A 27,329-nucleotide genomic window follows, 5' to 3' on the forward strand; every position below is an offset into this window, starting at 1 on the left:
CACAATAAAAATGACAATATAAGGTTTTTATTGTTAGGGCACATGAAAATACATGACCCACTTTTTAATATACAGCACCCTGCCTTAGGACTCCATAGGCCTACCGTAGGGGTAACTTATTAATCTTAAAAAGGGAAGTCTGGACTTTGTCATGAGTGTAAATGGCTAAGTTGAGTTAAGTTACATGCTTTTAATATAGCTCACGACTGACTCCCAAAGAAGTATCTTTGCTGTTCAGGACAGGGGTGCACTTATTTGAATATCCACGTCTTTAGCAGCTTCTTAAACATTGTGAATTCGGAACAGGAGTGCCTGTGGGGAGGCAGTTTATTCCAGTGGATTGGGCTATGTAGGAGAAAAATCTGCCCCCATATCTGTAGGTGTGAATGTGTGAAATGTTTAGAAGGGCTTTATTTGAGAACCTCAGCATTCTGATGGGCTCACACTTAGGGTGGCACAAAAAATGCTGCAGTCCCTGGTGGACACTTAAACGTACAAGTCCTGAGTACCCCTAGTACCATAGAGTCGGGACTTATAAGTAAGTTAACTCATGCAAATTGGGTGTAAGCCAATCTATCATATACTTTAAGGGGTCAGAGCACTGGCAGTGAGGCCTGGTTAGCAGGCCTCAGTGCACTTTCAACGTTGAAAAACCAGCAGCATCGGTCCAAAACCTTGGGGGTGATCATTCAAAAAGAGGCATTTCCTTACAAGCTTACATGCTGTGTGCCCTTAATCTCATCCTGTATGCCTACTATTTAGTTGAGGACAAGATTATAGTCCATTCATACCCATAGCAGTCCAGCACGGAGCTGCATCTGAGATTCACTCAGCTTGTTTATTCTGGCCCTCTGCAGTATTGGTGGTAGGTAGACCAAGGACAGTGCGATTGTTACATTCCTCAAACTAGAGGAGAGTCCCAGGTCATCATTCTTTTATCGCTCTCTTCCTCACTGGTAAGGACACCCTAAGTGATTTTTAAAAGGACTCTCAACCACTAGAAGTACTAGGCGCATGCTTCATGCTAGAATCCTCGTCCAGGTACCTCCTGTATCTGGATGGTCGCGACCTTGGACCCAAGGGAGCGATTGGCTATTTTGTTAAGGATCCAAATGATGATTAAAACTGCCTGTCGTACCCTAATACTGATTGATTAGAAGGGCTCCTTGACAAGGTTAGAATCAGGTGGAGACGCTATTTGAGAGCATTAGTATCCCCAGCATCTGCAAGCCAACATGTTTCAGCCAACACACGGTTGGCTTTCTTCAGGAACGATATTGGATCCCCCGATCTGTTTAATTTAGATTTTTTGTTATCCCACTATTATACAACAGGGGTCCTGGTGCTGAAGAACAGGAGGAACCAATACACACCCTACAGAGTAAACAACTAGGTTTTGAGGGCTTTCCTAAATTGTAAATATTTGGCAATTGTTTAATTGTGAATTGGATGAGGTTCCCAAGGCTTGCAGGTCTGACATGCTAAGGCTCTTCTTTATAGTAGTGTTAAGTGGTACTGATTAGTACGCTGAGTAGTACCGCAAACGTTTTTGAGTATTTCACGTTATTTTTACAAGTTATAGTATGTGTGAGAATATAGTGTACAGACCTATTGTCTGACAAATATTGGTACCAAAATTGTACTTACTTATTTTACTTTACATCATCCGATTGGGTATCAACTTTCTATTATTCACTCCAATAGGGTGATATTTTTGTATTCGATATTTAGGACAAAATATCCAGGTCTGACAATGATACTCTGGTACCATACCCTGTTGTGTAATATAAATTGCAGCATCAGTAAGTTTATGTATGTTGTTTTTGTTCACATACTACAATGTTACCTCTATTTTCAGTGACATCACCTGGGATATTATGTTGATGCTGAGTCAGGTAACGAGCGGTGCATTATTGGAGTAATGGTTGCGTACATCATCTTAACATTCAAAGTTCTGCATTTTGTAGGTTTCTGGATATATTCATGGTGGCAGAAAAGCAGACCTACCAATGATCCCACATTTCTGGTTGGAGTTACGTTTACAGTGCGATCAGTACTGGCATTGTGCCAAAGTTAAAACAGGAAGCAGCAATGTATGCAGCCTATACGATCTAAGGCTGTTACTGTGTGCTTACTTATTTCTGCATAGCTGCTCTTTGTTCTGCAGTTTTTCCCCCATTGTTTTATATGGCGTGAACTTGACCCGAAGGTATCAGGTATCAGTGCGCTTTACATGAGCACCAGTTGCGTTACACAAGGACACATTCATTTATGGCAGACACGGGGAGATGAAGTGATTTGCCCAGAATCACAGGATGTTCAGCGTCGTTGCAGAGAGGGACTCGTACCGGGTTCCCCTGATTTGAGGTAGTTAGGCGTTAGGGTTGTTTGCTGAATGAATAATGAAGGACCCAGATTCTCATTACGTCGCCACACAGTGATACTTTGTTAACTATCACTTCACCGGTGTGCTCAGTTGCCCGCCCATCCCAGTAAAGCCTCATTTTAAGAATGCAGGTTGCCAGCTCTTTGCAGGGCCTGTGTAGCATGCTTTTTTGATAGTAATTAGTCACCTGTGTTACAAGTAGGGCATCTCATTTTGACTGGTGTATGCCTCTGTAACATCAAACAGTACCTTCGGATTTTCAAGTGCATTTGACGATTGTCCACTTACGGAATTTGTGTGAAAGAGGTTTATGTAGCTTTTAAATTCAGTGACGTCCACGTGCTTTTGCAATGGGAAGAGAAAGGGAATTTGCACAAAATTATGCGGAATATCGTTTGCTGGTATCACGTGTGGAAATCTCATGTGATAGGACACCTCACATAAAACAATTCATGTGAGATACTGGCAGGACACTGGTTCAAGACGAATATATCCCTTGAGGAAGACATATCCTTAGTGAGCCAGGCTCCTGCGGCTTTTGATTGCACAACATTATGTAAACGCAAACTTGAGTACATTTCTGATGTATCAACAAATTTCATGTACTTTGCCAGCGTAATTAAAATGTACGCAGATTAAATTGGTCACAAGGGGGTCCTCACTTTTGGGAAATGTAAACAGAATTACACGAATTGTACTGGGGAGATTGGAGATGTATAGCCAATGTATCGCAGAGCTCCCACTTAAAAAGACACACCGCACCCCAACGGTGCATTCATTCAGAGATCAAGAAAGTAGAGAGAGCACCCAACAGTTATCTCTCAATTTCATCTTGTTGCTGTAGCAAAGGATAGCTTAAAAAATGTTTTAAATGCCCAATCGTTTGGTTGCACACAAACCCGAAGCTGACAAGTTTCACGAAGAATTCGCTTTCCCTTAGGTACTGTCTTCTGACCTCAGTTCGGGAAGACATCAGAATCGAATTCGGACTTTGCACTGTCCTGGCTTCGTCATGAATTCAAAAACGTTCGTCTCGTCTCTTGAAAAGATTATACACTAGAAAATGAAATGACAGGAATGAGAAACAAAAGAAGAGTTTGCATAAACAAACTCGAAGCATCTTTTCGTTTGCTGTAATTTTTTAGTGTTCTGTGTTTGTGCTCCAGGACATGACGTTGCACTAATGTAAAGCAGTGCTTGTGTGTGAAGCCCAGGTAGAGCAGCTGCGTCGTTCTTCGGCAGACACTTCGCACTTTACACCAGGCCTCATCAAATCTCTGATCCGTGGGGACACGAGCACGAGGGGGCGAGGAAGCTGAAGCTAGCGAGGGAGTACTATCCAGCCCCCCCCCACCCCCTTTATCCGTCCACAATCAGAGGGGGTCCAGTTTTACAGTGGATTACTGCAAAGCAGAGACATAACAACAGAGGGAAAGTCAGACTCCGCCGGAGCAGGCCGGACATGCATTGTTGAAGCACAAGAAACAACTGAGGGAAGCCCCCGACATGGAGCATGGACTGAGCTCTCCAGAGGGGGGAAGCGCCTTCTGTACACTGACAGTTTAGGAATGTAATATCCTTCTTTCCTGGGATCCTAATGCCACCCATGAACGCGCGTCTTGAACGGAGGCGTGACGGGCGTTATGGCAGTAGGAGCAGAGAAGTGCACGTGGCCCGGCGGTTTTCCTTTAAAACATTAAAGGGGGAACACCACTCTGACAAAATGCGCGGACGGACGTTATGCTGAACATACACTTCGTATCCAACATGGAGTGAGAAAAACGAAACTTATTTGACGGCCTCCATCCCCTCACAGCAGAAGCAGTGACCGAGAATGAGAACACTTATGGCGTCACAGGCCGTGCACTGGCTGCCGCGAGACCTCAGCTCCAGAGCCTGCTAGGGGGGTTCCACCACAACAGGAGAGAGACACAAATAAAGACCATATCTGACGTACTGTGTCAGGGCAAGAGGGCCGTCTTCAGGTACATTACTTGAGAAGGGATCTCGTCAAGAAATTGGAATGTGCCAATGCCTTGCTATGCTTCCCCTTTAGCCTGGAGACACGTGGTATCGCCCACAGGATGGTGACGTAATAATGACATATGAAAGAGTCTCCACTGTGACATGTCCGGTGTACACACCAGTGGTAGCCAGGGAGATGCAGCACTGGACACCAGATCACTTGAGAGGCTCGCATCCTCTGGCAGGAGCTGGGGATAGAGATGTCACAACAAGGGCAGACCCGACCCCACGAAAGAGGACGTCAGGGGGTGGGGCTCGAGGAGGCAAAGGTGAGTGATTGAACAAAATGAACAATAACCTGAAAACATCCTGACCCTCCACCTCCGAACCTCCCCTTCTCTCGAGGTAAGGCAAGGAACGCCCTCCGCCGGATGCGGGGAGCGTGTGCGAGATGGCGTCTTTTGTTTTACCGTTTGTATACTGTACAGAGAAAATATTTTACAAAGCTTCACTAACAGGTAAGGCATGTTTAGAAGGGGCAGCAGCAGTCTACGCTTTCCTAACAATCCTAAATTGACTGGGAAAATGGGAGTGTGAGTGCGTGTCTGAGGGACAGAGAGAGATAGAGAGTGAGTGCATGTGTGTGTTTGAGTGCACGAAAGTAGGTTTGATTCATGCTTGAAAGTGCCAAGTCAGCCCCGGCCCGGTGTCCTGATTCGTGGCTTGTTGTCAGCCATGGCTTATGTGTTAGGACGGGGTGTTATATCTATGGCATTACCCTGGCCACTAGAAACATGCAGGAGGTGATCCTTGCCATATGGGGGACCCCACGACAAAATGTCGAGCCTTGCATATTGGAGGTAATTGTTACTATCTAGGGGCACCATTGGAAAATGAGGGGTTTTAAGGCAAAATGGTGTCCCTGGTATATGGTATGTAATTCTGACATAAAGAGGGCCCCCATGGCATACTGGAGGTCAAATAGATCAAACTGCTGGCGTTGGCATGCTAGAGGCAATGCTTGACATACAGGGGACACCACCTGAAACTTATGGCCCAGGCTTACTGGAGGTAATTCCTTACATATGTGGTGAACTCGAGGCAAATTTTGAAAAAATGGAGTCAGCTACTGGTGAGGGTCAAGCTTCTTTGGCACGCCCTGACCTTACTATAATAATCTCATGAGCGCCTTTTCAGAGCCTGTGGCTTCTTAAAAAACACTAGTTGAGCCATGCTTTATTTCAGAATTCCTGTGGGCAGATCCCCCACTCCTCCTAGGAGATGTCTAGCTGGTATGCTGGATATTGGGGCCGGTATTACGCAACCCTCCTTAAAAAACAAGCATTGGCATAGCCAATAGGTCTCGCCTTTGGGACCTTATAAGTGTTTAGCCATGCAACAGTTGCATAACTAAATACTTATAAGGTCCCAAAAACGAGACCTATTGGCTATGCCAATGCTTGTTTCTGTTTATTACTGCTCTGTAGTAATGGCGGCACCCGTGCTTTAGCTTAAACATCTTAAGCTAAAGTCGGGTGCCGAGATTGCTTCAAAAGTAAAGAATTGTCTATTTCTTTACTTTTGAAGCAATCTCAGCACCCGACTTTAGCCTAAGATGTTTAAGCTAAAGCACGGGTGCCGCCATTACTACATAGAAGTAATAAACAGAAAAAAATAGCAAGCGCCCGCTTAGAGAAATGACTGCTGTGGCGTGGTAAAAATGCTACCGCCGCCCACAGCTTGCAGTGCATATGCGCGAGTGGTGCGCGCGCAGCAGTAATCACGCCATATGGCGCCTCTGCTCAAGCACGCGCCCGCGCACATGCACTGCAAGCTGTGGCCGGTGGTAGCATTTTTTGAAGCCCTTACTTTAAGTCTCGCCAGACCAGCGCAAGCGCTGGGTCAGGCGAGACCTAAAAATCACCAGTCCTCACTGGTGAGCAGAAGTGACAGGGAATAGAGGACAGTGTATGAGCAAACGTGTCAGTGTGTGTGCGGCAGTAGAGGGAGCAGCAGATATTTGCCAATACAATTAACAGCATTGTCCGATCTAAAAAACAGATACTAAATTGCTTACATTTTACATGTGGGTGAGTCTGTGGCACACCCGTCCTATCGGCAATTCTTCCCAATTTATATTCAAAATTGGGTTATGTGACCTGGGCCCATCACACCAATAATTTGTGGAGCTGGGTCTCATGACCACCATCTGAGGGTCCATCCTATCTTGGTGGGCTTTATGAGATCATTGAGAAGGATCTTCCCCTTGGATATTAGTTATTTCTCAGCCCGGTGCTTTTTGGGCCCATGCCATGTGTTTCCCTACCTCTAACGACAGTCCTGGACACACTTTCCAGAAAATCAGGAGATTTTAGGGGTATATGTTTTCACTGGAACTGTCGCACACAACATATGTCCCTCTCCAGAGCCGCAGCGGCCTGCAAAAGTAAGTCAAAAATATTGTTTTTACTTTCAGGCTGTAAAGGACGTCAGAAGGTAGAAATTCAAGATGCCAGATTCTCTCTCAATCCAGATTGACATTGTATGTTTCTGAGATGGCTGGTGAACCATCCCAAAATGAGAAAGTAGGCTGCAACATTTTTGAAAGATGCTAGTAAATGGACAGGATTGACCACATGGTGGCAGCATTGTCACATGGAAAAAACTCAACGGCACTAAGGGCCAGATGCATCAAAGGGTTTTGCCCAATCTGTGTCTATGGGAAAATATGTTCAGGCATATGGCCCTAAGTGACCACCTTGCAAGAAGGCAAATTCAGAGCAGCGAGTGTAACAATTCAGGACAGAGGGTCAAAATTCGGGAAAAAATCGAGGTCAAAGGGTCAATTTTACAGCGACATAGGCACAGGTAACACAATATAATATCAAGGAAGGAAACAGACGCCTAACGCATACAAGTCAAAACAGGTTTATATTTTTTGTCTGTATTATGCACTAACAGTAACGAACCCACATTTATATGTAACAGGACTTATTTAATTTTTTTTTAAAACAGCAATTATTCACATCAAGCAAAATTTGACCGCTGATATAAGGTGCCGTTGTCCCAGGATTCTGCCCCCTCAATATGAATATTGGTACTCGAAGCAGTGCTCTCTTGTTATACATAAACATCTTGGCAGTGGCACTATTAGTTTTTGCTTTTGCAAATGTATTTTTGATCAGATCTGGCAGATTTCAGAAGTTCTTTGTTCCCAGGAGAAAACAAATACAAATCTGCATGAGTGTTTCATATTGACCTGGATCTGCAATTCTGCTTTCACAATCTCCACATCAACCTATTTTGTGTGTCAGGCCAGGGTAATTTCAGTTGAGAATACATTATTTCCGGGGCTGCATTGTCGCCTGGCAAGAGAAGCACAAATGACTTCAGTTTGTTAATGCTAGGAACATCACAAGGAAAAAACATTCTGTCATTTCTGCACACATGATAAGTTACTGCTTGACACAGCACACAACTCAGGAACAAATAGACTGTATTCATTAATAAAGTGTTGGCGCTCCAGATGACGGGTAAGGTTAACCACATCAACAGCTTTGCAGAGTTGCTGAAAGGTTGGTATTTCACTTTGCAGAATGCTTCGAGTGCTAACAGGTAGTGTTCCTCTAACAAAACAAACCATTTTTACAAAAATGTTACAGTGTTACAAACATTTTTAAAAATCTCTGCATACTGGAGCTCAAATCAGTCATGCAAAATCAGCTAATTCTGTAGCAGGAAGCAAAATCAAACACTCCGGTGAGTGAAGGTTTCATTTTTTTCCCTGCCCGCAGGCATGCAGGCAGGATTAAGATGAAATTATTGCTCCTGCACAGAAGGATCTGCCTTTCCAGCAGCTCCCTCCATGCAGCAGCAATGCTGGCTCCCGCAGGAGGTGGAGAGCTGACAGGGACTGCAGAGGAATTCAGACTCCCCACATGGTCCCCAATGCTGGTGACTGGTTGTCCTGTGTGGGCTCCAGGTCACCCAGCATTACAAGGCTGGGCCGCAGGGACGAAATCCCTGCCTGCCCCTCCCTACCTGTATTGTGGCCGGGCCCCAGGGGATGGGGTTCCCAGGGCTGAAATAGGCCAGGGAGAGGGGCCGCACAACCCCCTCCCCTAATTAATTTATATATAAATTAAGGCCAGGCATGGGGGAATGGGGTTCCTGGGGCTGAAAGCGGCCCGGGGATGCAGGGCCACATGGCCCCCTCCTCCATTTATTTGACCTTATCTATGAAAAACTCTGCCAGGAAACAGCAGTGGGGTCCTTGGGGTCTATATACAGTTCTCCGATTGGACCGAATCTCCGAGTTCTTTTTGAGATCTGGGGCCATATTGAGGTATTGGCAAATTGTTCTGGTTGGTGCTGGATGCACCTTTCAAAAGGTGCGCCAAGCACTAACCAGGAAAATGTGCTGCATTATAGTGATTACGCTGCCCCCAGAGCAGTCGCAAACTCGTGCTGCCCTGGGGGCAGTGCATTCAGGTGAAAAACTGGAGCAGCTGCTGTGAAGCTGATCTGTGTTTCACAGTGCAGGCAGCAACCCACCTGCACTTTGAAGGGGGATTAGAGATCCTTATGAAGGTGGGTGCAGTGTGGGACTGCACACGCCTGTAAGGGGAGGTCTGGGGAGTCGATGGGACCCCCTTTCCTCCGTCCAGAGGACTGCTATCAGGGAGCGCACTGAGAGTGCTCCACCTTTTAGGTAGCGCACTGTCAGTGAGCTTCCTGACAACTCCTTTGCCTCGGCACACGCATCTGTAATATGATGCAGGCACAGAGGCAAAGGGATTCCCTCATTTGCATGGGGCGCCCCCTTTTGCAAATTAGAGAATGCCCTCAGTGCTTAATTTGCAAAAGAATAAGTGCCAGGGCTCTCGCCAGGAGGCCACGGCACCTTGTACCACACATTGACCCCGCCAGCACTGCCAATGACAGTAACAACACAAGAACTAACATTTACACTCCTAAAAGTGTGACAGTTCTGACTATTTCAGGCCCCCAAAGCTATAAGAATGGCTTGGGTGTCAAGTAATAATCATTTTGAATGTATATTGAGTTAATAATTAACTGTTGTTGTGGAGATCTTTAAATTAGCCAGCCAGCGCCACCTTGTGGCAGACTGTCACAGGCCCCGGTGCTGACAATTAAGTGCCGGTGCCGAGCACCGGAAACCACCGGCTCAAATTAAGCACTGAATGCCCTCTAATGATAGCGCTGGCGCTTTATGTGCACAGGTGCTATCGGTATTACAGAAAGGGATGCATAAGAGTCTGCGGTCCCGTCTGTAATACCATAGTGCACTGGGGGCATGCAAAGAGAGCGTAAATGCCCATTGCACCCCCAGAGCACTCTGGTAATATGGCCCCTGGTCTTCCCGGTGCTTGACACTGATGGTTACACTCGTCCCCGTAGGATTTCCATGAAGTTCAGTGTCATCAAGCCACTACTTTTCCATATGGAGGTTACCACCCTGTGGCTGGAACGTGCAGGTGTTGATAGAGCACCTCTTGGAATGCTACTCACCGCAGGGCAGGAGGAGTAAGGGGCGAGTGGATTACACTCTAAAAAAATAATAGAACTCTTCCGTCGGACCAAGAGGCAAAGCACCCTAAATGTACTATCTGGTAACTGTTGATCTAAGAACCGCTAAAACACAGCAGGTTTCCTTGATCTACCTGGTAAACGCAATCTCACTGCAGTTTATAGGAAGCCTAGGTATCTACAGCTTTTACCTCGGGTAACACTAACACGAACTTTAAAAGTTATGCATACTTTAAAGCCAGAACCCATAAACAAAGGAAGAGGCGTGAGCCTAGATCACTCTGGCAGAAGTACAATTGTTCCCTGTTCTTTACGTTTCAAAAGATTAGTTTATTGAATATAAATAGAGAAAAATATCAATGTATCACAAATTGTAACATCAAAAACGTAAAATGAGAAAGAATATCAATGATAGCATAAGGGCTGAACTTAACACGTACAATCATATTTATGGCTGCAATCGAAAAGCAAGACTTAAACGATATTAAACATAGAACTAAAACGAGTATAGCTGGGTAAAATATCAAGTAATAATAAACACATTATAACAAAATTCAAGGAGGCTTAACAACTTCTTGTATAAATACGGAACAGGAGCAAAAGATTTTTTAGCACTATCATCCAAAAATTGTGTGATGGGAAACCATAATTGTAGTCTTTTTTTGGCAAAAGACATAGGAAATACAAAGGTTGTGTCTAGTTTATGATTGTGACAAACAGAATACCACCAAGCCAGGTATGAGTGTTTGGAAACGTCTTTCCAATTTTTTGTTATCTGGTGGAAAGCCGCTGCCAGCAGCAAATCAATCATTTGTAGTTGTTCTTTCTTTATAGTCCAACTAGTGGAAAGGCCGAACAACTGACAAAATATCGACTACCACAATATCAAGGTACAAAAATATTGTGACAAAAATGTTGAAGTCAAGAATATCGACTTCCTATCTACATCATGGTAAGTACAAAAATATTGAAAAAATGTTGTCAAAAATATCGTTGTTAAGAATATCGTTTTTTTATGTTAAAAAAGTAAATGAAAGTAAATAATACATATAATTAAAAGAAACAGAGTTAAAAATATTTTAAAATGTTTAAAAATGAGAACTAATCGAATAAATGTAAAAAGGAATTATACATATAAAATATAATATATACTTACTTAATAATATTCATAAATAATTATTTTAATATTTTATAAATTGTTAAAAAACATTTTAAAAATTATAAATACATATATACACATACAACAATAATATAAATAAAAATATAAAAAATATATAATAAATTAAAAAATTACAATATTTTTAATCTTTTTAAAATAAATTATACACTACATTAACTAAAACAGTAGAAAAAATATTGGATAGCGGAGGGAATAAAATTACTATTCCAACTCCAGAGAGTGCAACAGTAGGGAAAGTGTTGGATAGTGTAGGGGTAAAAATTACTATTCCCACTCCAGTGAGTGCAACAGTAGGGAAAATGTTGGATAGCGAAGGGGTACAAATTACTATTCCCACTCCAGAGAGTGCAACAGTAGGGAAAAGGTTGGATAGCTTAGGAGTAAAAATTAAAATTCCCACTCCAGAGAGTGTAACAGTAGGGAAAGTGTTGGTTAGAGAAGGAGTAAAAATCAATATTCCCACTCCAGTGAGTGCAACAGTAGGGAAAGTGTTGGATAGCGAAAGGTTTAAAATTACTATTCCCACTCCAGAGAGTGCAACAGTAGGGAAAGTGTTGGATAGCGTAGGGGTTAAAATTACTATTCCCACTCCAGAGAATGCAACAGTAGGGAAAGTGTTGGATAGCGAAAGGGTTAAAATTACTATTCCCACTCCAGAGAGTGCAAGAGTAGAGAAAGTGTTGGATAGCAAAGGGGTAAAAATTACTATTACCATTCCAGTGAATGAAACAGTAGGTTTTGGGGCCAATTCCAATCCGGGTCGGAAAGCACTCCGACCGAGCCGGATCCGGAGTGTTTACCGACCGAGCCGGAGGCCTGCAGTCCGACCGAGCGAGTACGATGCGGCCGTATGCTGCCGGACTCGGTTCGGTCGGACTCCCATAGAAGTCAATGGGAGCCGGTCGTACGACGCGTACATGGGCTCCCATTAACTGAATGGGTACGGCGCGGACAAGTGCACCCCCTACAGTGGGTACGCGTCGGTTCCATCCGCACCGTACATGCCTGTGTTGGGGAGACCCATGGGTCTCCCCGTGTGTCCGAGTCGTAGGGCTGCAGGTGTCAGGGGGTCCGACGCGGACCCCCAAAGACAACCACCTGGACGTTTTGTGAGCCAGACATTCCGGCTCGCACAGGCTGTCCAATGCGTACATCGTACTGGCTCGGTTGTAAATCGCATCCATTGCACGCCACAGTTAGCTTCCAACCGAGACGTACGGAGCGGTTTGGACCCGGAAACGACTCGGTCTGTGAATTTCACATATCTCGCATTGTACTTGCTCGCTCGTACAGCTGTACGAGTCGGCCAGAAAACACGAGTACGGCTCGTAGTTTTTCCGGCCGGATCGCGTTCGGTGCCCTTCCGACCCGGATCAGAATCGGCCCCTTTGTGTTGGATAGCGTAGGGATTAAAATTATTATTCCCACTCCAGTGAGTGCAACAGTAGGGAAAGTGTTGGATAGCGAAGAGGTAAAAATTACTATTCCCACTCCAATCAGTGCAACAGTAGGGAAAGTGTTGGATAGCGGAGGGGTTAAAATTACTATTCCCACACCAGAGAGTGCAACAGTAGGGAAAGTGTTGGATAGCGGAGGGGTTAAAATTACTATTCCAACTCCAGAAAGTGCAACAGTAGGGAAAGTGTTGGATAGCGTAGGGGTAAAAATTACTATTCCCACTCCAGTGAGTGCAACAGTAGGGAAAGAGTTGGATAGCGTAGGGGTAAAAATTACTATTCCCTCTCCAGAGAGTGCAACAGTAGGAAAAGTGTTGGATAGCGTAGGGGTAAAAATTAATATTCCCACTCCAGAGAGTATAACTGTAGGTGTAGGGATAGTGTTGGATAGCAGACGGTTAAAATTAACATGCCTATCAATTACATTTTTTTTAAATTAAATAACAAATTAATAATTAATTAACAATAAATTAATTATGAATACCAATAACTTAAAATTAATAATTACTTTAATAACATTAAATTACTTCCCACCCTATTCCCCTATAAACCCACAACCCGCTCCTAAAATAAATTAGCACAATTAGTATAATAAACAATTAATCAATTAATAAAAATTAAATACCAATTATTAATTAATTAACAATAAATTCATTATCAATACCAATAAATAAAAATTAATAATTACTTAATTATAATAAATTACTTCACACCATATTCCCCTATAAACACTCAACCCGCTCCTAAACTAAATTAACACAATATATTTATCAATCATTCAACTAATACAAATTAATTACCAATTAATAATTAATAAACAATAAAACAATTATCAATACCAAACAATAAAAATTAATAATTAATTTATTATAATTAATTTACTTCCCACCCTATTCCCCTATAAACCCAAAACCCGCTCCGGAAAAAAATTAAAGCAATTAATATAATTATCAATTAATCAATTCATAAAAATTAATTTCCATTTAATAATTCATTAACAAGGTATTAATTATCAATACCAATAACTAAAAATGTATAATTACTTAATTATAATAAATTACTTCCCACCCTATTCCCCTATAAACCCACAACCCGCTCCTAAACTAAATCAACACAATTAATATAATTATCAATTAATCAATTAATAAAAATAAATTACCAATTAACAATTAATTAACAATAAATTAATTATTAATTCCCAAAAAAAATAATTAATAAGGACTTTATTATAATTAAATTACTTCCACCCCACAACCCGCTACAGAACTAAACACAACACTTAATTAAAAATAATTAATCATTTCTAATACTCATTATTGAATTTACTATAATTAAATTACTTCCCACCCTATTCCCCTATAAACCTGCAAACTGCTATGGTACTAAAACGTAAAAGTGACTTTAAAAAAAATTGCTAACTTCTAAAATTGTAATACATATATTTAAAAAAAAATACATAACATAACAAAAAATGTGGAGCACATACATATAAAATACATACTAAAATACATAACACTAATATAAACATCGATATTATTAACAACCATATTTTTGCAAAAAAAATGGTTGTTAATAATATCGATGTTTATATTAGTGTTATGTATTTTAGTATGTATTTTATATGTTAAAATACATAACACTAATATAAACATCGATATTCTTAACAACCATATTTTTTTGCAAAAATATGGTTGTTAATAATATCGATGTTTATATTAGTGTTATGTATTTTAGTATGTATTAAAATACATAACACTAATATAAACATCGATATTATTAACAACCATATTTTTGCCCGGCTGGGATGACTGCGGAGTGCCCCGCCTCCGGCTAGTCAGGTGTCCGTGACTTCCACGCCCACCCCCGTAATGGTGGACCTTGAACGACAGCGGTAACGGCGTCTTTCCCCTGCCCGGCGGCGTGTTTTCCCGGTTCCCTGTGTGGCGCTTTCATTGCGGACCCGCGGAATGCGGGATGAGAGGCAGGAATTAAAACGGCGAGACAAGTGCTAGGAGGAGCCAGGAGCCAGGAGTCCGGGGCTGTTTCCATCTCAACAGCAAGTAAGCGAGCGAGTGAGTGAGCAATGGAGCTTCAATGGAGCTTCATTTTTAAAAGTCCGGTCCGGTGCACTTAAAACTTGAGACTTGAACTAATCTTTGAAAAACGGTCCCTGAACGACAATACGAGCTCTCTGTTAAAAAAAAAAAAAAACAGCAACGCTTCCATCGATAAAGACTCAGGATCCATTGCCTTCTCGCATCGAATCTCTATGACTTCGAAGGGGGAGATAAAAAGAGCAGGACTATAACTATTTAACTTTGCCCTTTCGCTTATATAAACGCCATATTTCATTTAAGTTTCGGGAGGAGAAAGACTTGTTTTCAAAACATCGCCTATTAGCAGCTGTTGGCAGTGGGAGAGATAACATCCTTGCCGTTTTTACTAGAGTCGACGCGTGCAGCCTTTAAAAAAAAGCCTTCCCTTTCCCCCTCTCTCCCTCTCCCTAAGAGGAAAGAAGAGAATAAGAGGCCAAAGGGGGAGTAAATATGGGTAAACCCCTAAAAAATAGTAGCGGGATGGCTAAAAATGACAATGTTGCCCGTCAAAAAAAAATAAAAACTCGCCTAGCGCAGGCGAAGGAAGCAAGACATACTGCTAGCCAGGTTCAAAAGGGAGATGAGCTCACGCCCACTCTAGTCCAAGATAGCACCTTCGAGAGCTCTGAAGAGGAGCTGGCCTTATCAACGCCCCTAAAAGCCAAGGAGCCTCTTATGGAAGATGAACCGGGGAAGTTTTGCAGTTTCCGCTATTTTTAAAAAAAGCAACTTTGCCACCTCCGGTCTCCAGCTCTAGTCCACCAATAAGGACTACAACCAAGGGCGACTTAGCGGACAGGGACCAGATAATTGAACCACCCGACAGTATACCCCTAAGACAGGAATTAACTTCTCAGAGTCATTCAATTCTAGGGGGCAAAGATCTGGAGCCCGTTCAAGCGCAAAGAAGAGAGCAAAATTTTATTCATGTGCAAGGAAAAGATCAAAATTTAAATCAGAACATGAATATGCACGGGGGCTGTAAGACTCAAACCCCGATAGCTGCTGAAACATTGGATGGAGGTTTATCTGCAGCATTGGCCTCTTCGCATCTTGACTCTATGCCAGTTCCAGTGTCAGTACAAGGGGAGATTACAACTTTTACTACTCATTTTACGTCTCCCAAGTCTACCGAATCTACTATATCTCAGATTGAGTCAATTATAAGTTCGGAGGAAGGCGAGAAAAGCGACGTAAGGCAATTAGACATCAAGGACCTTCTCAATCTTATACTAGAAGAAATCCGTGAGATGAAGAGGGCACAGAAAATCGAAACAGCAACATTGTATCAACGCTTGGGAAAAATCGAAGAGGCAATGCAGGGATTCCCCATCAGACTTCAGGAGGCAGAAGCTAGAGTCTCGCTTCCCGAAGATCAGGTGCTTACTGTCTCTAAAGAAATGAAAGCTGCCACAATCAAAGAGAGACATCTTGAAAGTAAGATTGAGGACCTCGAAAATCACTCACGAAGATCAAATCTACGGATAGTCGGAGTTCCAGAGGGAATTGAAAAGTCACAGCCACTGCAATGGGTGGAATCCTTTATTAAACAGACTGTACTTCCGGAGTTTGAAGGAGACCTCACAATTGCAAGGGCACACCGCGTACCAGCACAACCTTTTTCAAACTCTTCGATGCCACGAACAATTCTGGTTAATTTCATGGACTTCCGAATAAAAGAAAGAATAATAACAAGAGCAATTCAGCAGAGACAGTTCTCTTTAAATGCCACCACCAAATGTCGTATTTTTTCTGACATGAGTGCCTCAGCTTCTCGTAAAAGAAAATAATTTGTTAAGCTCCTGCAACTCTTCAAAACTTATGGTGCCCAAGCCTCAATTGCACAACAGTCCAAGCTAAAAGTTCTTGTCAAGGGCAAGTTCTTCTTGTTTTCAGACCTGGATGAAGCTCAGGCTTTATTAAAGGAGATCTCAAAGGGAGACTAAATTCAAATGATAAAGCTGCTCGATTTTCACAATTTTATTTTGATATTCAAGGTTCTAAGTTCTAAGTTAAATTCACAAGGTAGGGGTGGGGGTTCCAGGGCACTAAGGGTGTAAGGTCAAGACACCCTAGGGTGTAGCAGGGTGGGTAGTAATGTGGTTAGCGGGGCCGGTAGGGGATTTCCCACATTCTAGGGAGGGGTTTTTTAGGGGTGGCTGGGGTTGGGGGCGTCGAGTGTTCACTCATGGCAAGGGGGGAAAAATAGGGCAAGAGGTGTTTGGAATAAGGTTCTGACTAGAATGCATTTGGAAAGGCAAGGCAGAAATTTGGCTATGAATAGACGGATAGATGGCTAGGGAATTGAATAAATGCAAGATTCTATCAGCCAATGTAAATGGCATATTGAATAAAAAAAAGTATGGCGCTTTAATTAGGTGGCTAACTTCATTAAGCCCTCAAATCCTTTTCCTTCAAGAAACCCATTTAAAGTCCAACTCCCCTAAGCTGTTTATACCTAGAATTTTCTCGAACGTATTCTTTGCATCCTCAAGTCTAGCAGCGAGGGGTGTGGCAATTTATCTCTCCAACAAATTTCCTTGGGAGGTTGTAGAAGTTCATAGAGATCGGCAGGGGAGGTGGATATGGGTCGCAGTAAAGCTATATGGGAAGAGGCTTAATTTAATTAATTATTACGGCCCGATAGGTGATGATGAGGCTCCATTGACCCAAATATATACTTCATTATCGGGTGCCCCGGGGCAGATGATAATTGGAGGAGACTTTAATTTTATAATGGATCCAAGAAAAGATACGTCAAATAAACAGAGGAGACAATTGAAACCGAATACTAAAAAAGTTGTGGAAGCTATTATTAAGGGTTTCCAATTGGTGGATGGTTGGAGGGAAAGGAATGTGGAGAGAGAATTTTTTACTTTTTACTCGCATCGTTTTCAAACTGCATCCAGAATTGATTTCTTTCTTAGCTCCAGGTCCCTCCAGATTGTTGAGGCAGGTATAGGATGTAACCCCTTTTCCGATCATGCTTATATTAATCTGGAGATTAAAATCAATGGTGAGAATAGGGAACGACCCCGGTGGCAGCTGGATCGTCTCCTATTGCAGAACGAGGAATGGGTAAAGGATTTCAGGGTGTGGATCGGGGAATATTTTCGGATCAACGAAAAATGCTGCTTCCCCCTTTTCTGTTTGGGGTGGGTTTAAAACGACAGCTCGGGGTCTAATAATAGCTTTCACAACTGCCCAACATAAGGCTAGAAGGAATAAGATAGCTCAATTACAGCTGGAACTTGAACGGGAGTATGCCCTTCAATTGCAGTCTCTTCCTAATGAATATGACCGGGCAAAAATGGCATTGAAAGATTTTTTTACCATTGAAGAGGTTTGCAATTCACAACTATTCCAACAGAGGGTTTATGAGGAGAGCCAATTGATCGGCAGACTCCTGGCAAATTCTACTAGAAAGAAACAGGAATCAGCCTCAATAATAAAAATATCGGATCCCTCTACAGGTTCGGAAGTAGTCGATAGCTCCAGAATTGCCCAACTCTTTTTGGATCATTATGCCCGGTTATACTCCACTGAATATAAAATATAGGACAACTCGATTGAAGAGTATTTTTCAACCTTAGATCTCCCTCAACTATCCTCGGAGCGGGTCCTTAATATAGAAAGTCAAATCGAGGCAGGTGAAATTTTAGCAGCTATTAAATCAACTTCGGGGTCTAAAGCTTGCGGGCAAGACGGGTTTCCAATTGAGTTTTTTAAAGTTTTTTCAAAGGAACTACTTGTTTCTCTGAGGAACTTGTTTAATTTTATAAGAGAAGGAGGCCAGGTCCCGTCCGAATTCAAAGAAGCGATTATCGTCTCATTTGTTAAAAAAGATAAAAATCCTGACGATATGAATTCGTATCGGCCCATAAGTCTTTTAAATTCTGACTACAAATTACTAATGAAGGTTTGGGCCGAGCGTGTGTTACTTGCTGCTCAGGAAGTCATTCATAGAGATCAAACGGGTTTTATAGCGGGCAGATCAATGGCTGCCAATACCCAGTTTTTAATACAAGCTTTAGACTACATTAATATAAATCGTATTCCTGCAAGTATCGTAATGGTCGATGCAGAAAAAGCTTTCGACCTTGTAAACTGGAAAACGTTATTTATTACTTTGGATCAATTTGGCTTTCCACCAATTGTGGTAGGAATGCTAAATAATATTTATCAGGGTGCAACAGCTAAGCTTGTAATAAATGCTACCTGCGCAGGAACATTACAAATAAAACGTGGAACGAGACAAGACTGCCCACTCTCTCCTTTACTTTTTACCTTTTTTATAGAACCCTTGGTCTTAAGAATCCGAAACAATGCTGCTATCCACCCCCCAATTCTTGATATGCCTAAACTTAAACTATTCGCTGATGATATTATCTTACACTTGGCCCCTAATAAGATCAATTTTGAGGAGGTCTTGGGAGAATTTTCTCAGTTTGAAAGAATAGGCGGCTACAAAATCAACGCAAACAAAACAGAAGTTCTCGCCATGAATGCAGATATAGATGCCTTTCCCTGTTCTTTAAAATTACAGGCATCCAGAACTGATCCCATAAGATACCTCGGGATTTATGTTTCCACACAGTTTTCTCAATTATTTGATCTAAATTATCTAAGGATGAAGATAAAAATAACCAAATTATTGGATCAATGGTCTCTGCTTCCATTATCTATAGTAGGGCGAGTATCAATAATCAAAATGTCTATACTACCTTTATTGATCTTCCTATTCTCTAATGTCCCTATTAAAATCAATCAGGTATTCTTTAGGGAGATTGATACTCTTTTTAGACAATTTATTTGGGAGAAAAAGCCCCCAGAGTTAAATTGAACACCTTACAACTACCAATAGACCAGGGGGGGCTCGCGCTCCCACACGTAAGATCATATTATGAAGCTGCCCTTCCTGATTTAGTATCTGGGCTGTTAGGATCTTCATCTTGTAGAGATACTTTTTTTTTCGATAGAATGTTGTTAGAAATTGGTTCATCCACTCCAGTATTTTTAAAAACTGCTAAGCTTCCAAAGAAAACTCGGTATAAAACTTTAGGGGACTCCCTTTTTAGACTCCAGGCTATCTTTAGGGACATGAATTTGATGGGCTTTCAATATCTCAATATAAGAGAATGTGCCAGTCTCGGTTTCCAGATACAAGCTAGCCATATTAAGGCCTGGGAGAATTCGGGATTAACCGAACCGAGACATTTCATAGTCCAGAATAGACTGATCTCCTGGCAGGAAATATTGGCCAGGTCAGGGACTTACCGGAAACCGGCCTTTTTTGAATATCTGCGGCTAGTCTCATGGTTGAGAAGTAACGGAGATATAACCGAATCTCCCAATCAGTTGACAGCTGCCCTTTTTGGTGCCAAATTACGAGGAATAGGCAATTGGTACAAGTTGTTACATAAAACAAAACATCTTTCTCTGATCCTGAACCATCTGGAAAAAATAAATCGGGAGACCGACTGCAGTTTTTCCGAAAGGGAATGGGAGTGGATCAGCCACTCAGGTGGCAGAGCATTGCGTGCTGCCAATTTCAAGAGGATGGCCTTTCTCTCAAGGTGGCTGGCCTATTTAACACCCTCTACTCTTAGTAAAAGGTTCCCAGATGTGGAAGATAAGTGTTTTCGGTGTTCCAAATCTGGGGAAGGTGGTTGGCACCATATTTTTTATGTATGCCCCGGTTTGAGCTCTTTTTGGGAAGCCGTTTTTCTAGACATTGAGTGCGCAATCGGAAATAAAATTCCGATAGCAGCAGAGATTGTACTATTTGGCTATTGCAAGGGAGGCTTACAACTGTCTAACCCAGAAAGAGTTTTCATTTTTATTGCTTGTGCGGTAGCACGCTCCCTAATCTTGCAAAATTGGAGATCTAATGATGCCCCCTCTCATCAGAAATGGATCAATAAAATGAAAAGGGTTAAAAAATTTGAGGAGGCCTATGCTATGAGGGTAAGAGCCTTAAAAAAATACGAGCGAAATTGGAGGTTTTTTGAAATTTTGGAGAAGACTTAGGTGCCGATTACGATCCTGGAAAAACCGGGTACGAACCGTCGGTCGGGGCGTTTTCTCCGTCCGACTCGTACCCGGTTGTAAAACTTTACAAACATGGAAGTACGATTCGCACGGAAACACCATTTCCGTACGAATCGTAAGAAACACCGACCGACGAAAATATACATACGAATGTGATCCGGGAATGCTGCGACGTGACGTCGGGACGCTTACAGGCAGCGTTTCCCGACCCAGGAATTACGATTCGAACCGACAGCAGTCCGGACGGCAATATTTTCACGGCACCCAAAAAGTGCCGGAAAAGTGAAGTACGGCGCGAAATGACCAGATTAGGGGGCCCGGTACACGCCGTACCCCCCCCCAGGCCCCGTATGTACGCGGCGACCCCCCCCAGCCCCCGTATGTACGCGGCGACCACCCCAGCCCCCGTATGTACGCGGCGAACCCCCGTGTATGTACACCCGTGTACGTGTCGTACCCCCCGTGTATGTACACCCGTGTATGTTCGAGTCGTACCCCCACCCGTGTATGTACACCCGTGTACGTGTCGTACCCCCCGTGTATGTACACCCGTGTACGTTCGAATCATACCCCCACCCGTGTATGTACACCCGTGTACGTGTCGTACCCCCCGTGTATGTACACCCGTGTACGTTCGAGTCGTACCCCCACCCGTGTATGTACACCCGTGTACGTGTCGTATCCCCCGTGTATGTACACCCGTGTACGTTCGAGTCGTACCCCCACCCGTGTATGTACGGTGCGTACCCCCAGCGCCTGGGGGTACGCACCGTACATACACGGGTGGGGGTATGACTCGAACGTACACGGGTGTACATACACGGGGGGTATGACACGTACACGGGTGTACATACACGGGTGGGGGTACGACTCGAACGTACACGGGTGTACATACACGGGGGTACGACACGTACACGGGTGTACATACACGGGTGGGGGTACGACTCGTACACGGGTGTACATACACGGGGGGTTCGCCGCGTACATACGGGGGCTGGGGGGGGTCGGTGCGTACATACGGGGGCTGGGGGGGGTCGGCGCGTACATACGGGGGCTGGGGGGGGGTCGGCACGTACATACGGGGGCTGGGGGGGGGTCGGCGCGTATATGGGCACATGTCTCCATGGTTGCTATGGGAGTTCGGTGCGGACGGTGTTTTTTCCATACGGTTGTGACTTCGGACGCACGGGATGGATCGTACTTGTGCGGTCGGACTTCACTTTTCACGTTTGTACGGTAAATCGTCCGGGGAAGTGTCGGACACTTTTTCCGCCCCGAGGACGTGTGGGGAATAATTCCCAATGCTATTCGTATGGACTTTTTCCCATGCGAATCGTACTTGGCAGTTTGTACGGCACTTGTACCATTCGTACGGTAAAAAGACCGGATACGAGTCGTACGGGGAATTTTTTTACAGGATCGTAATCGGCACCTTAATAGGCAAATGCAATTTTGGAGGTGATTTACACAGTAGTCCTTTCCATATCCCTCTCCATATGAAAGCGAATCTCACTTTCCTATTGCCTGCCAAGAATGTATTAGCACTTTTTAGCAATTATATTCTAAATACTGGAAGGGGTGAATCGTTTTGAAACTCGGTTTCAATTGAAGCTTTTATGCTATTGAATTCCTTTGATCGTAACATTTCCGTAAATAGCTATGTTTCGCACTTGCACTTTAATGGATTGGATGATTGTATTTTTGCTGTTTGTACATGGCACATTGCACTTTCAATTGGAAGTGTATCTTTGTCTTGATTGGCTTTCATTAAGAATCTATTCTGCACTTATAGATTTTATACTATTGAAGTGGTGAATTGTTTTAATGGATGTCTTTGTATCGTTTTTTATATGCCAATGAATGTTCTTTATTGTAATATTATTGCAACTATTCACGTTTGGCACTTGCACTTTAATGGTTATTGTGTATATGTACTTTTGCTGTTTTGCACTAGGCACATTGCACTTTCTCCTAGTACTTCTTTTTCTTTGTACTATTACATTTCAAAGCCATATTATCGATGATATGAATGTTAATTGTACTTCGCAATGTTTTTTCTTTTTTCTTTGTACCTCTTGCTCTGCTGAATAAATTTTTTTTTTTTTTAAAAACATATTTTTGCAAACGATATTACTAACTTCGATATTAACAACAACGATATTTCTTACCTTCAGGTCGATATTTTAGTCACCGATATTCTTGATGTCGATATCCTCTCCCTCCGATATTTACAACTTGATATTTATGTAGGTCATAAAAAAAACCTTGATATTATGTCTGTGCACCGGAAAGGCTACCAGGCGTCAAAGGAACTTTGGCATGAAAAATTCACTTAATTTGTGTCCAGACTTGATCCCAGAAATGTAACACCTGTGGGCACATGAATAATAAGTGCTTTAAATCAGCTTGCTCAAATGAACATGACCAACAAGTGTCAGGAATTTCGGCATGCATTTAATGTATGGAAATCGGTGATAGAAGAAGTCTATTGTAAATGAAAAAAAAGAGTTTGTGTAGCATTTGCTGCTCTGGATGATTTCCTAATTTTCATCCAAATCTTATCCCATAAGGGAATAGGCCATTGTTTATCTAGGTCGGCTTCCCAAGAAAGCTCTGTGCTTGTTTTGTTCCTTTCAGTGGAGGATTGTGATAAACGAAAGTAAAAGGTAGAGACTTTTGATGTGTTACGTAGTATGCTGGACCATGTAGAGTCTGGTGATGGAGATGGAGGAGGTAGGGTCCTGAAATAGGAGTATGACTCTAATATAGCAGTGCGTAGGGCTAGAAATGTATTTATAAAAGAGGGTGGCAACTGAAAGAGAGAGCATGCATTTGAAAAAGCAAGGAAGGTATATTTATCAAACAATTGATACCCATATGATACCCTTGTCTCTCCATGTTTTCCAGTAGAATTTAGTTATTTTTTATGCATATATATCTACTGTGCCAAATGATGGAGGTGAGGAATGAATCAATATCGTAAGAGGCAGAAGTAAGAAGAGAATTCAAAACCTTACATGTGTGATTAATAATTGGTGTTCAGAGTTTCTGTGGTTTGCGTTTGAAAGACATATATTCCTGAAATGAAAAAGGAGAAAGAAAGGATCTCTCCAAGTCAATCCAAAGTGGGGAGTCAAGAGTTGTGTCAGATATCCATTGGGATAGATGTCTTAGTAAAAAGGCTTTGTGATATCTGGGGAAGTCTGGGAAATTAAAACCTCCTTCTGATTTTGGCCATGATAATTTTAATAAAGACATCTGTGTTTTTTATTTAACCACAAAAAGGATATGAGTATCAAATTAATTTTATGAAATAATCCTATTGGTATGGGCAAAGGGATATTAGAAATGATGTAAAGGACAATGGGAGTTAACAACATTTTGATGGTATCCAGGCGTCCTCACCATGAAAGATATAGGGGGTGCCATTTATTTGTGAGGGTATTCAACTTTTCTATACATTTGTCAAAATTTAAAGAAATTGATGTTTTATTAGACGGGGTGAACCACAAACCAAGATATTTGATCTGCTGTAAATTCCAAGTAAAGTTGTAGATCGAAAAGTGTTCCTTAAAAGTATATTTAGTTAGGGGTAAAATTTCACACTTTTCATTGTTTAATTTATAGCCCGAGACCTTTGTAAAGGATTGAACTTCCTTTAAAAAAGCCACGCGTGTGAGATGAGGCTGAGAAAAAAACCAAAAGAACATCGTCTGCATAATCTGCCAATTTAATTTGTAGAGAATTTGAAACAAAGCCAGTAATGGATTGATTTTGTCTTATTATGGAAAGGAAAGGTTGCAAAGCTAGGTTAAAAAGGAAGGGAGACAGAGGACAACCCTGCCTCACTCCTCTATGCAGAGTGAAATAATATGAAGTGAGACCGTTTGCAAAACTAGCCGCTTTAGGGTGTGAGTAGAGCAAGGAAATCAAGGAAATTATTTTCGGGCCGAAACCAAACCATGACAGTGTGCAGAAAATGAAAGGCCAATACACTCTGTCAAAAGCTTTCTCTGCATCTAGGCTGATGGCAGCAAGAGGCTCTGTGCAGATTGATGATTTAGAAATTATATCGGAAAACAAATGACTATTATCAATAATAGAATGTCCTTTGACACAGCCTGATTGTTCTTTACCCAATAAATTAGGGAGGTGCGATTCAATTCTAAGGGCCAAGGCTTTAGACATTTTTTATAATCTATATTTACTAAGGAAATGGGTCTGTAATTCTTACAGTAACGTAAATCTTTTCCTTCTTTTGGAACAAGACAAATCATGGCCTCCAAAAAGGTTCCTGAAGAGGTGACCAAATCAGCGAAAGAAGAAATGAGAGTGAGCAGCTTTGGGAGAATTATTTGGGCAAAATGGAAATAAAATTCAACAGTAAAACCGTCTGGGCCTGGGGCTTTATCTTCCTTAAGAGTTTTAAGTGCAGTAAGCAATTCTGTCTACATGATATCAATTTCTAGAAGTTCCATATTCAGCGAGGGACTTGTATGTTTGTGGATAGAAGAAAGATAGAGAGAGATATCTTCCTCTGTGAGTTTATTCTCTGGTGTATACAATTGCTCGTAGAATTGAACACATTCTTGTAAAATATCTGCGTATTTGTGTTTTGGATTGTTACTGCCATCTATTATAGATTCAATATGGAGCTTATTCTGTTTGGTCTTGAGGTAATTAGCTAATAATTTACCTGATTAGTTTTGTCCTCTATAGAATTTTGCACTGGTCTTTAATAAAAATAGAGAGGCGCTTCCTGTCGTATCTTTGTTGTACTTAATCTTAGCGGGTTTTTTTTGATAATCAACTTTATTGCATTTTCACAACAAAGACAAGAATTCATCGGCAGCAAATCAAACACATTATTGGGACAAAAGACACTCAATTGAAGATGACCGTGTCTCGTAAGACACCTTTGAAATGGGCATGACACCTACTTAACGGAATATACGTATCCAACACACACAGACCCCTCAGGCGGGTCTTAAGTGGAACCACTTGCCCCATATTTAACCAAAGAGTTCGGGGCAGCCCCGGGCTGCGAAAAGGGGCTCCTCTTGGGCTCCACACCAATCTACTCCTCGTACGGCGTCTGTCTGGTAAGTGTCCGGTTCCACTTTACATGGCGTAGTGCGGTACGCCAGGCCATTAGTACTGTCCTAGTGACAGGGGTGAGAGCTTGTGGCACTGGGCTTCCATACAGGTAAGCTTGAACCTGTGTAAGGTCCATTAATCGGAGTTCCACCTGATACGCCGGGTCGGACCAGCCGCCCGCGAACCAGTCGTTGATCACAATGAGCATCTTGGCCAAGTAGTAGAGGTGCAGATTGGTGACCTCCATGCCCCCGTCGTAGGGAGGGATGCGGCAATGTGCCAGGGATAATCGCGGCCTCCTGCGACCCCATGAAAATCGAGTGAAGACGCCGTCCATCTCCCGGAACCAACTGCCCGGGAGGTGGGCGGTGATATTCTGTAGGATGTATAGGAAGCGGGGGAGGACCATCATTTTGAAAAGGGCACTCCTGCCCAGGGGGTTGAGGGGGAGGGACTACCACCTCTTGAGGTCAGCCTTGGCCCTAGCAACCAAGGGCCTGATATTCAGGGCCCATTCAAGCTCCGGGAGGAGGGCGACCCACACCCCCAAGTACTTGAACGATTGCTTGCGTAAGGGGATATTCACTTGCCAGTCAAAGCATGCCCGGGATGGATGAAGGGGGACCAGCGTGGACTTCGCTGGGTTGAGCCTGAGGCCAGAGACCTGTTCAAAGGCTGAGAGGGCGTCCAAACAGCGTGGGCCAGAATTCTCTGGGTCCGCCAAGAACAGAAGAACGCCATCGGCATACAGGGCTATCTTGTCAGTGTGGCTCGGGTCCCAGGCCCAGCCACGGATAAAGGAGTCTTGACGGATGAGAGAGGCCAGGGGCTCCATCGCCAAAGCAAAGAGGAGCGGTGAGAGCGGGCAATCTTGTCGGGTGCCCCTCCGGATGGGGAATGTCTCAGATAACACGCCATTAATAAGGACCCGTGCCCTGGGTCTAGAGTAGAGGACCCGGATAAAGCGCCGGAAAGGGAGGCCAAAACCCAACCTCTCCAACACCCCATCAAGATAACTCCAGTCCACCGTGTCGAACGCCTTTTCAAAATCTATAAAAAGCAACACCAGATACGGGGTGAGCTGATGGCGATGTGCAAGAGTGAGGTGTAGGCGGCGTATGCAATGCTGTGTGCCCCGAGCAGGCATAAAACCGCATTGATCCGGATGGACCAGGTCCTGCAGGTGGGGACGGAGCCATTGGGCTATCACAGTGGCAAAGATTTTGACTTCTGTGTTAATGAGGGAAATAGGGCGGTATTCCGCACAGTCAAGGGAGGGCGGCTGTGTCTTTGGAATAACTACAATGGTGGTGTGGTGCTTTGAAATTTGGGACCGCATGGGAGACAGGGCCCTACCCCTGTCTATCCCGGTATTAGCGAACCGCGAATGGTCAATGCGGTATGTACAAGTGCTTTATATAACGGTTCATTGATAAATGCACTATGTATACGTTATTATACATTGACTTCGTGGGTTCCATCTTAGAGCGGTGGCCATCTTATGGTTGCCCTCACATAGGCTACATATTACGAGCAAATACGGGCCT

At 43.0% G+C, this 27,329-nt stretch overlaps 1 protein-coding gene across 2 annotated transcripts in view; it reads left to right on the forward strand.

The window, feature by feature from the left end:
• Positions 1-4,564: 4,564 nt before the first annotated feature.
• LOC146776191 (geranylgeranyl pyrophosphate synthase) overlaps positions 4,565-27,329 on the forward strand; it is a 306,512-nt gene continuing 283,747 nt past the window's right edge. For both annotated transcript variants that reach the window (XM_085639870.1, XM_085639871.1), the window contains exon 1: positions 4,565-4,680. In XM_085639870.1, the coding sequence (XP_085495996.1) occupies positions 4,612-4,680 (69 nt within the window). In that variant the 5' untranslated portion in view covers positions 4,565-4,611. The remainder of the gene's footprint in view (positions 4,681-27,329) is intronic.

This window comes from Triturus cristatus, chromosome 12 (assembly GCF_964204655.1).
Source record: "Triturus cristatus chromosome 12, aTriCri1.1, whole genome shotgun sequence".
Lineage (NCBI taxonomy): Eukaryota > Metazoa > Chordata > Amphibia > Caudata > Salamandridae > Triturus > Triturus cristatus.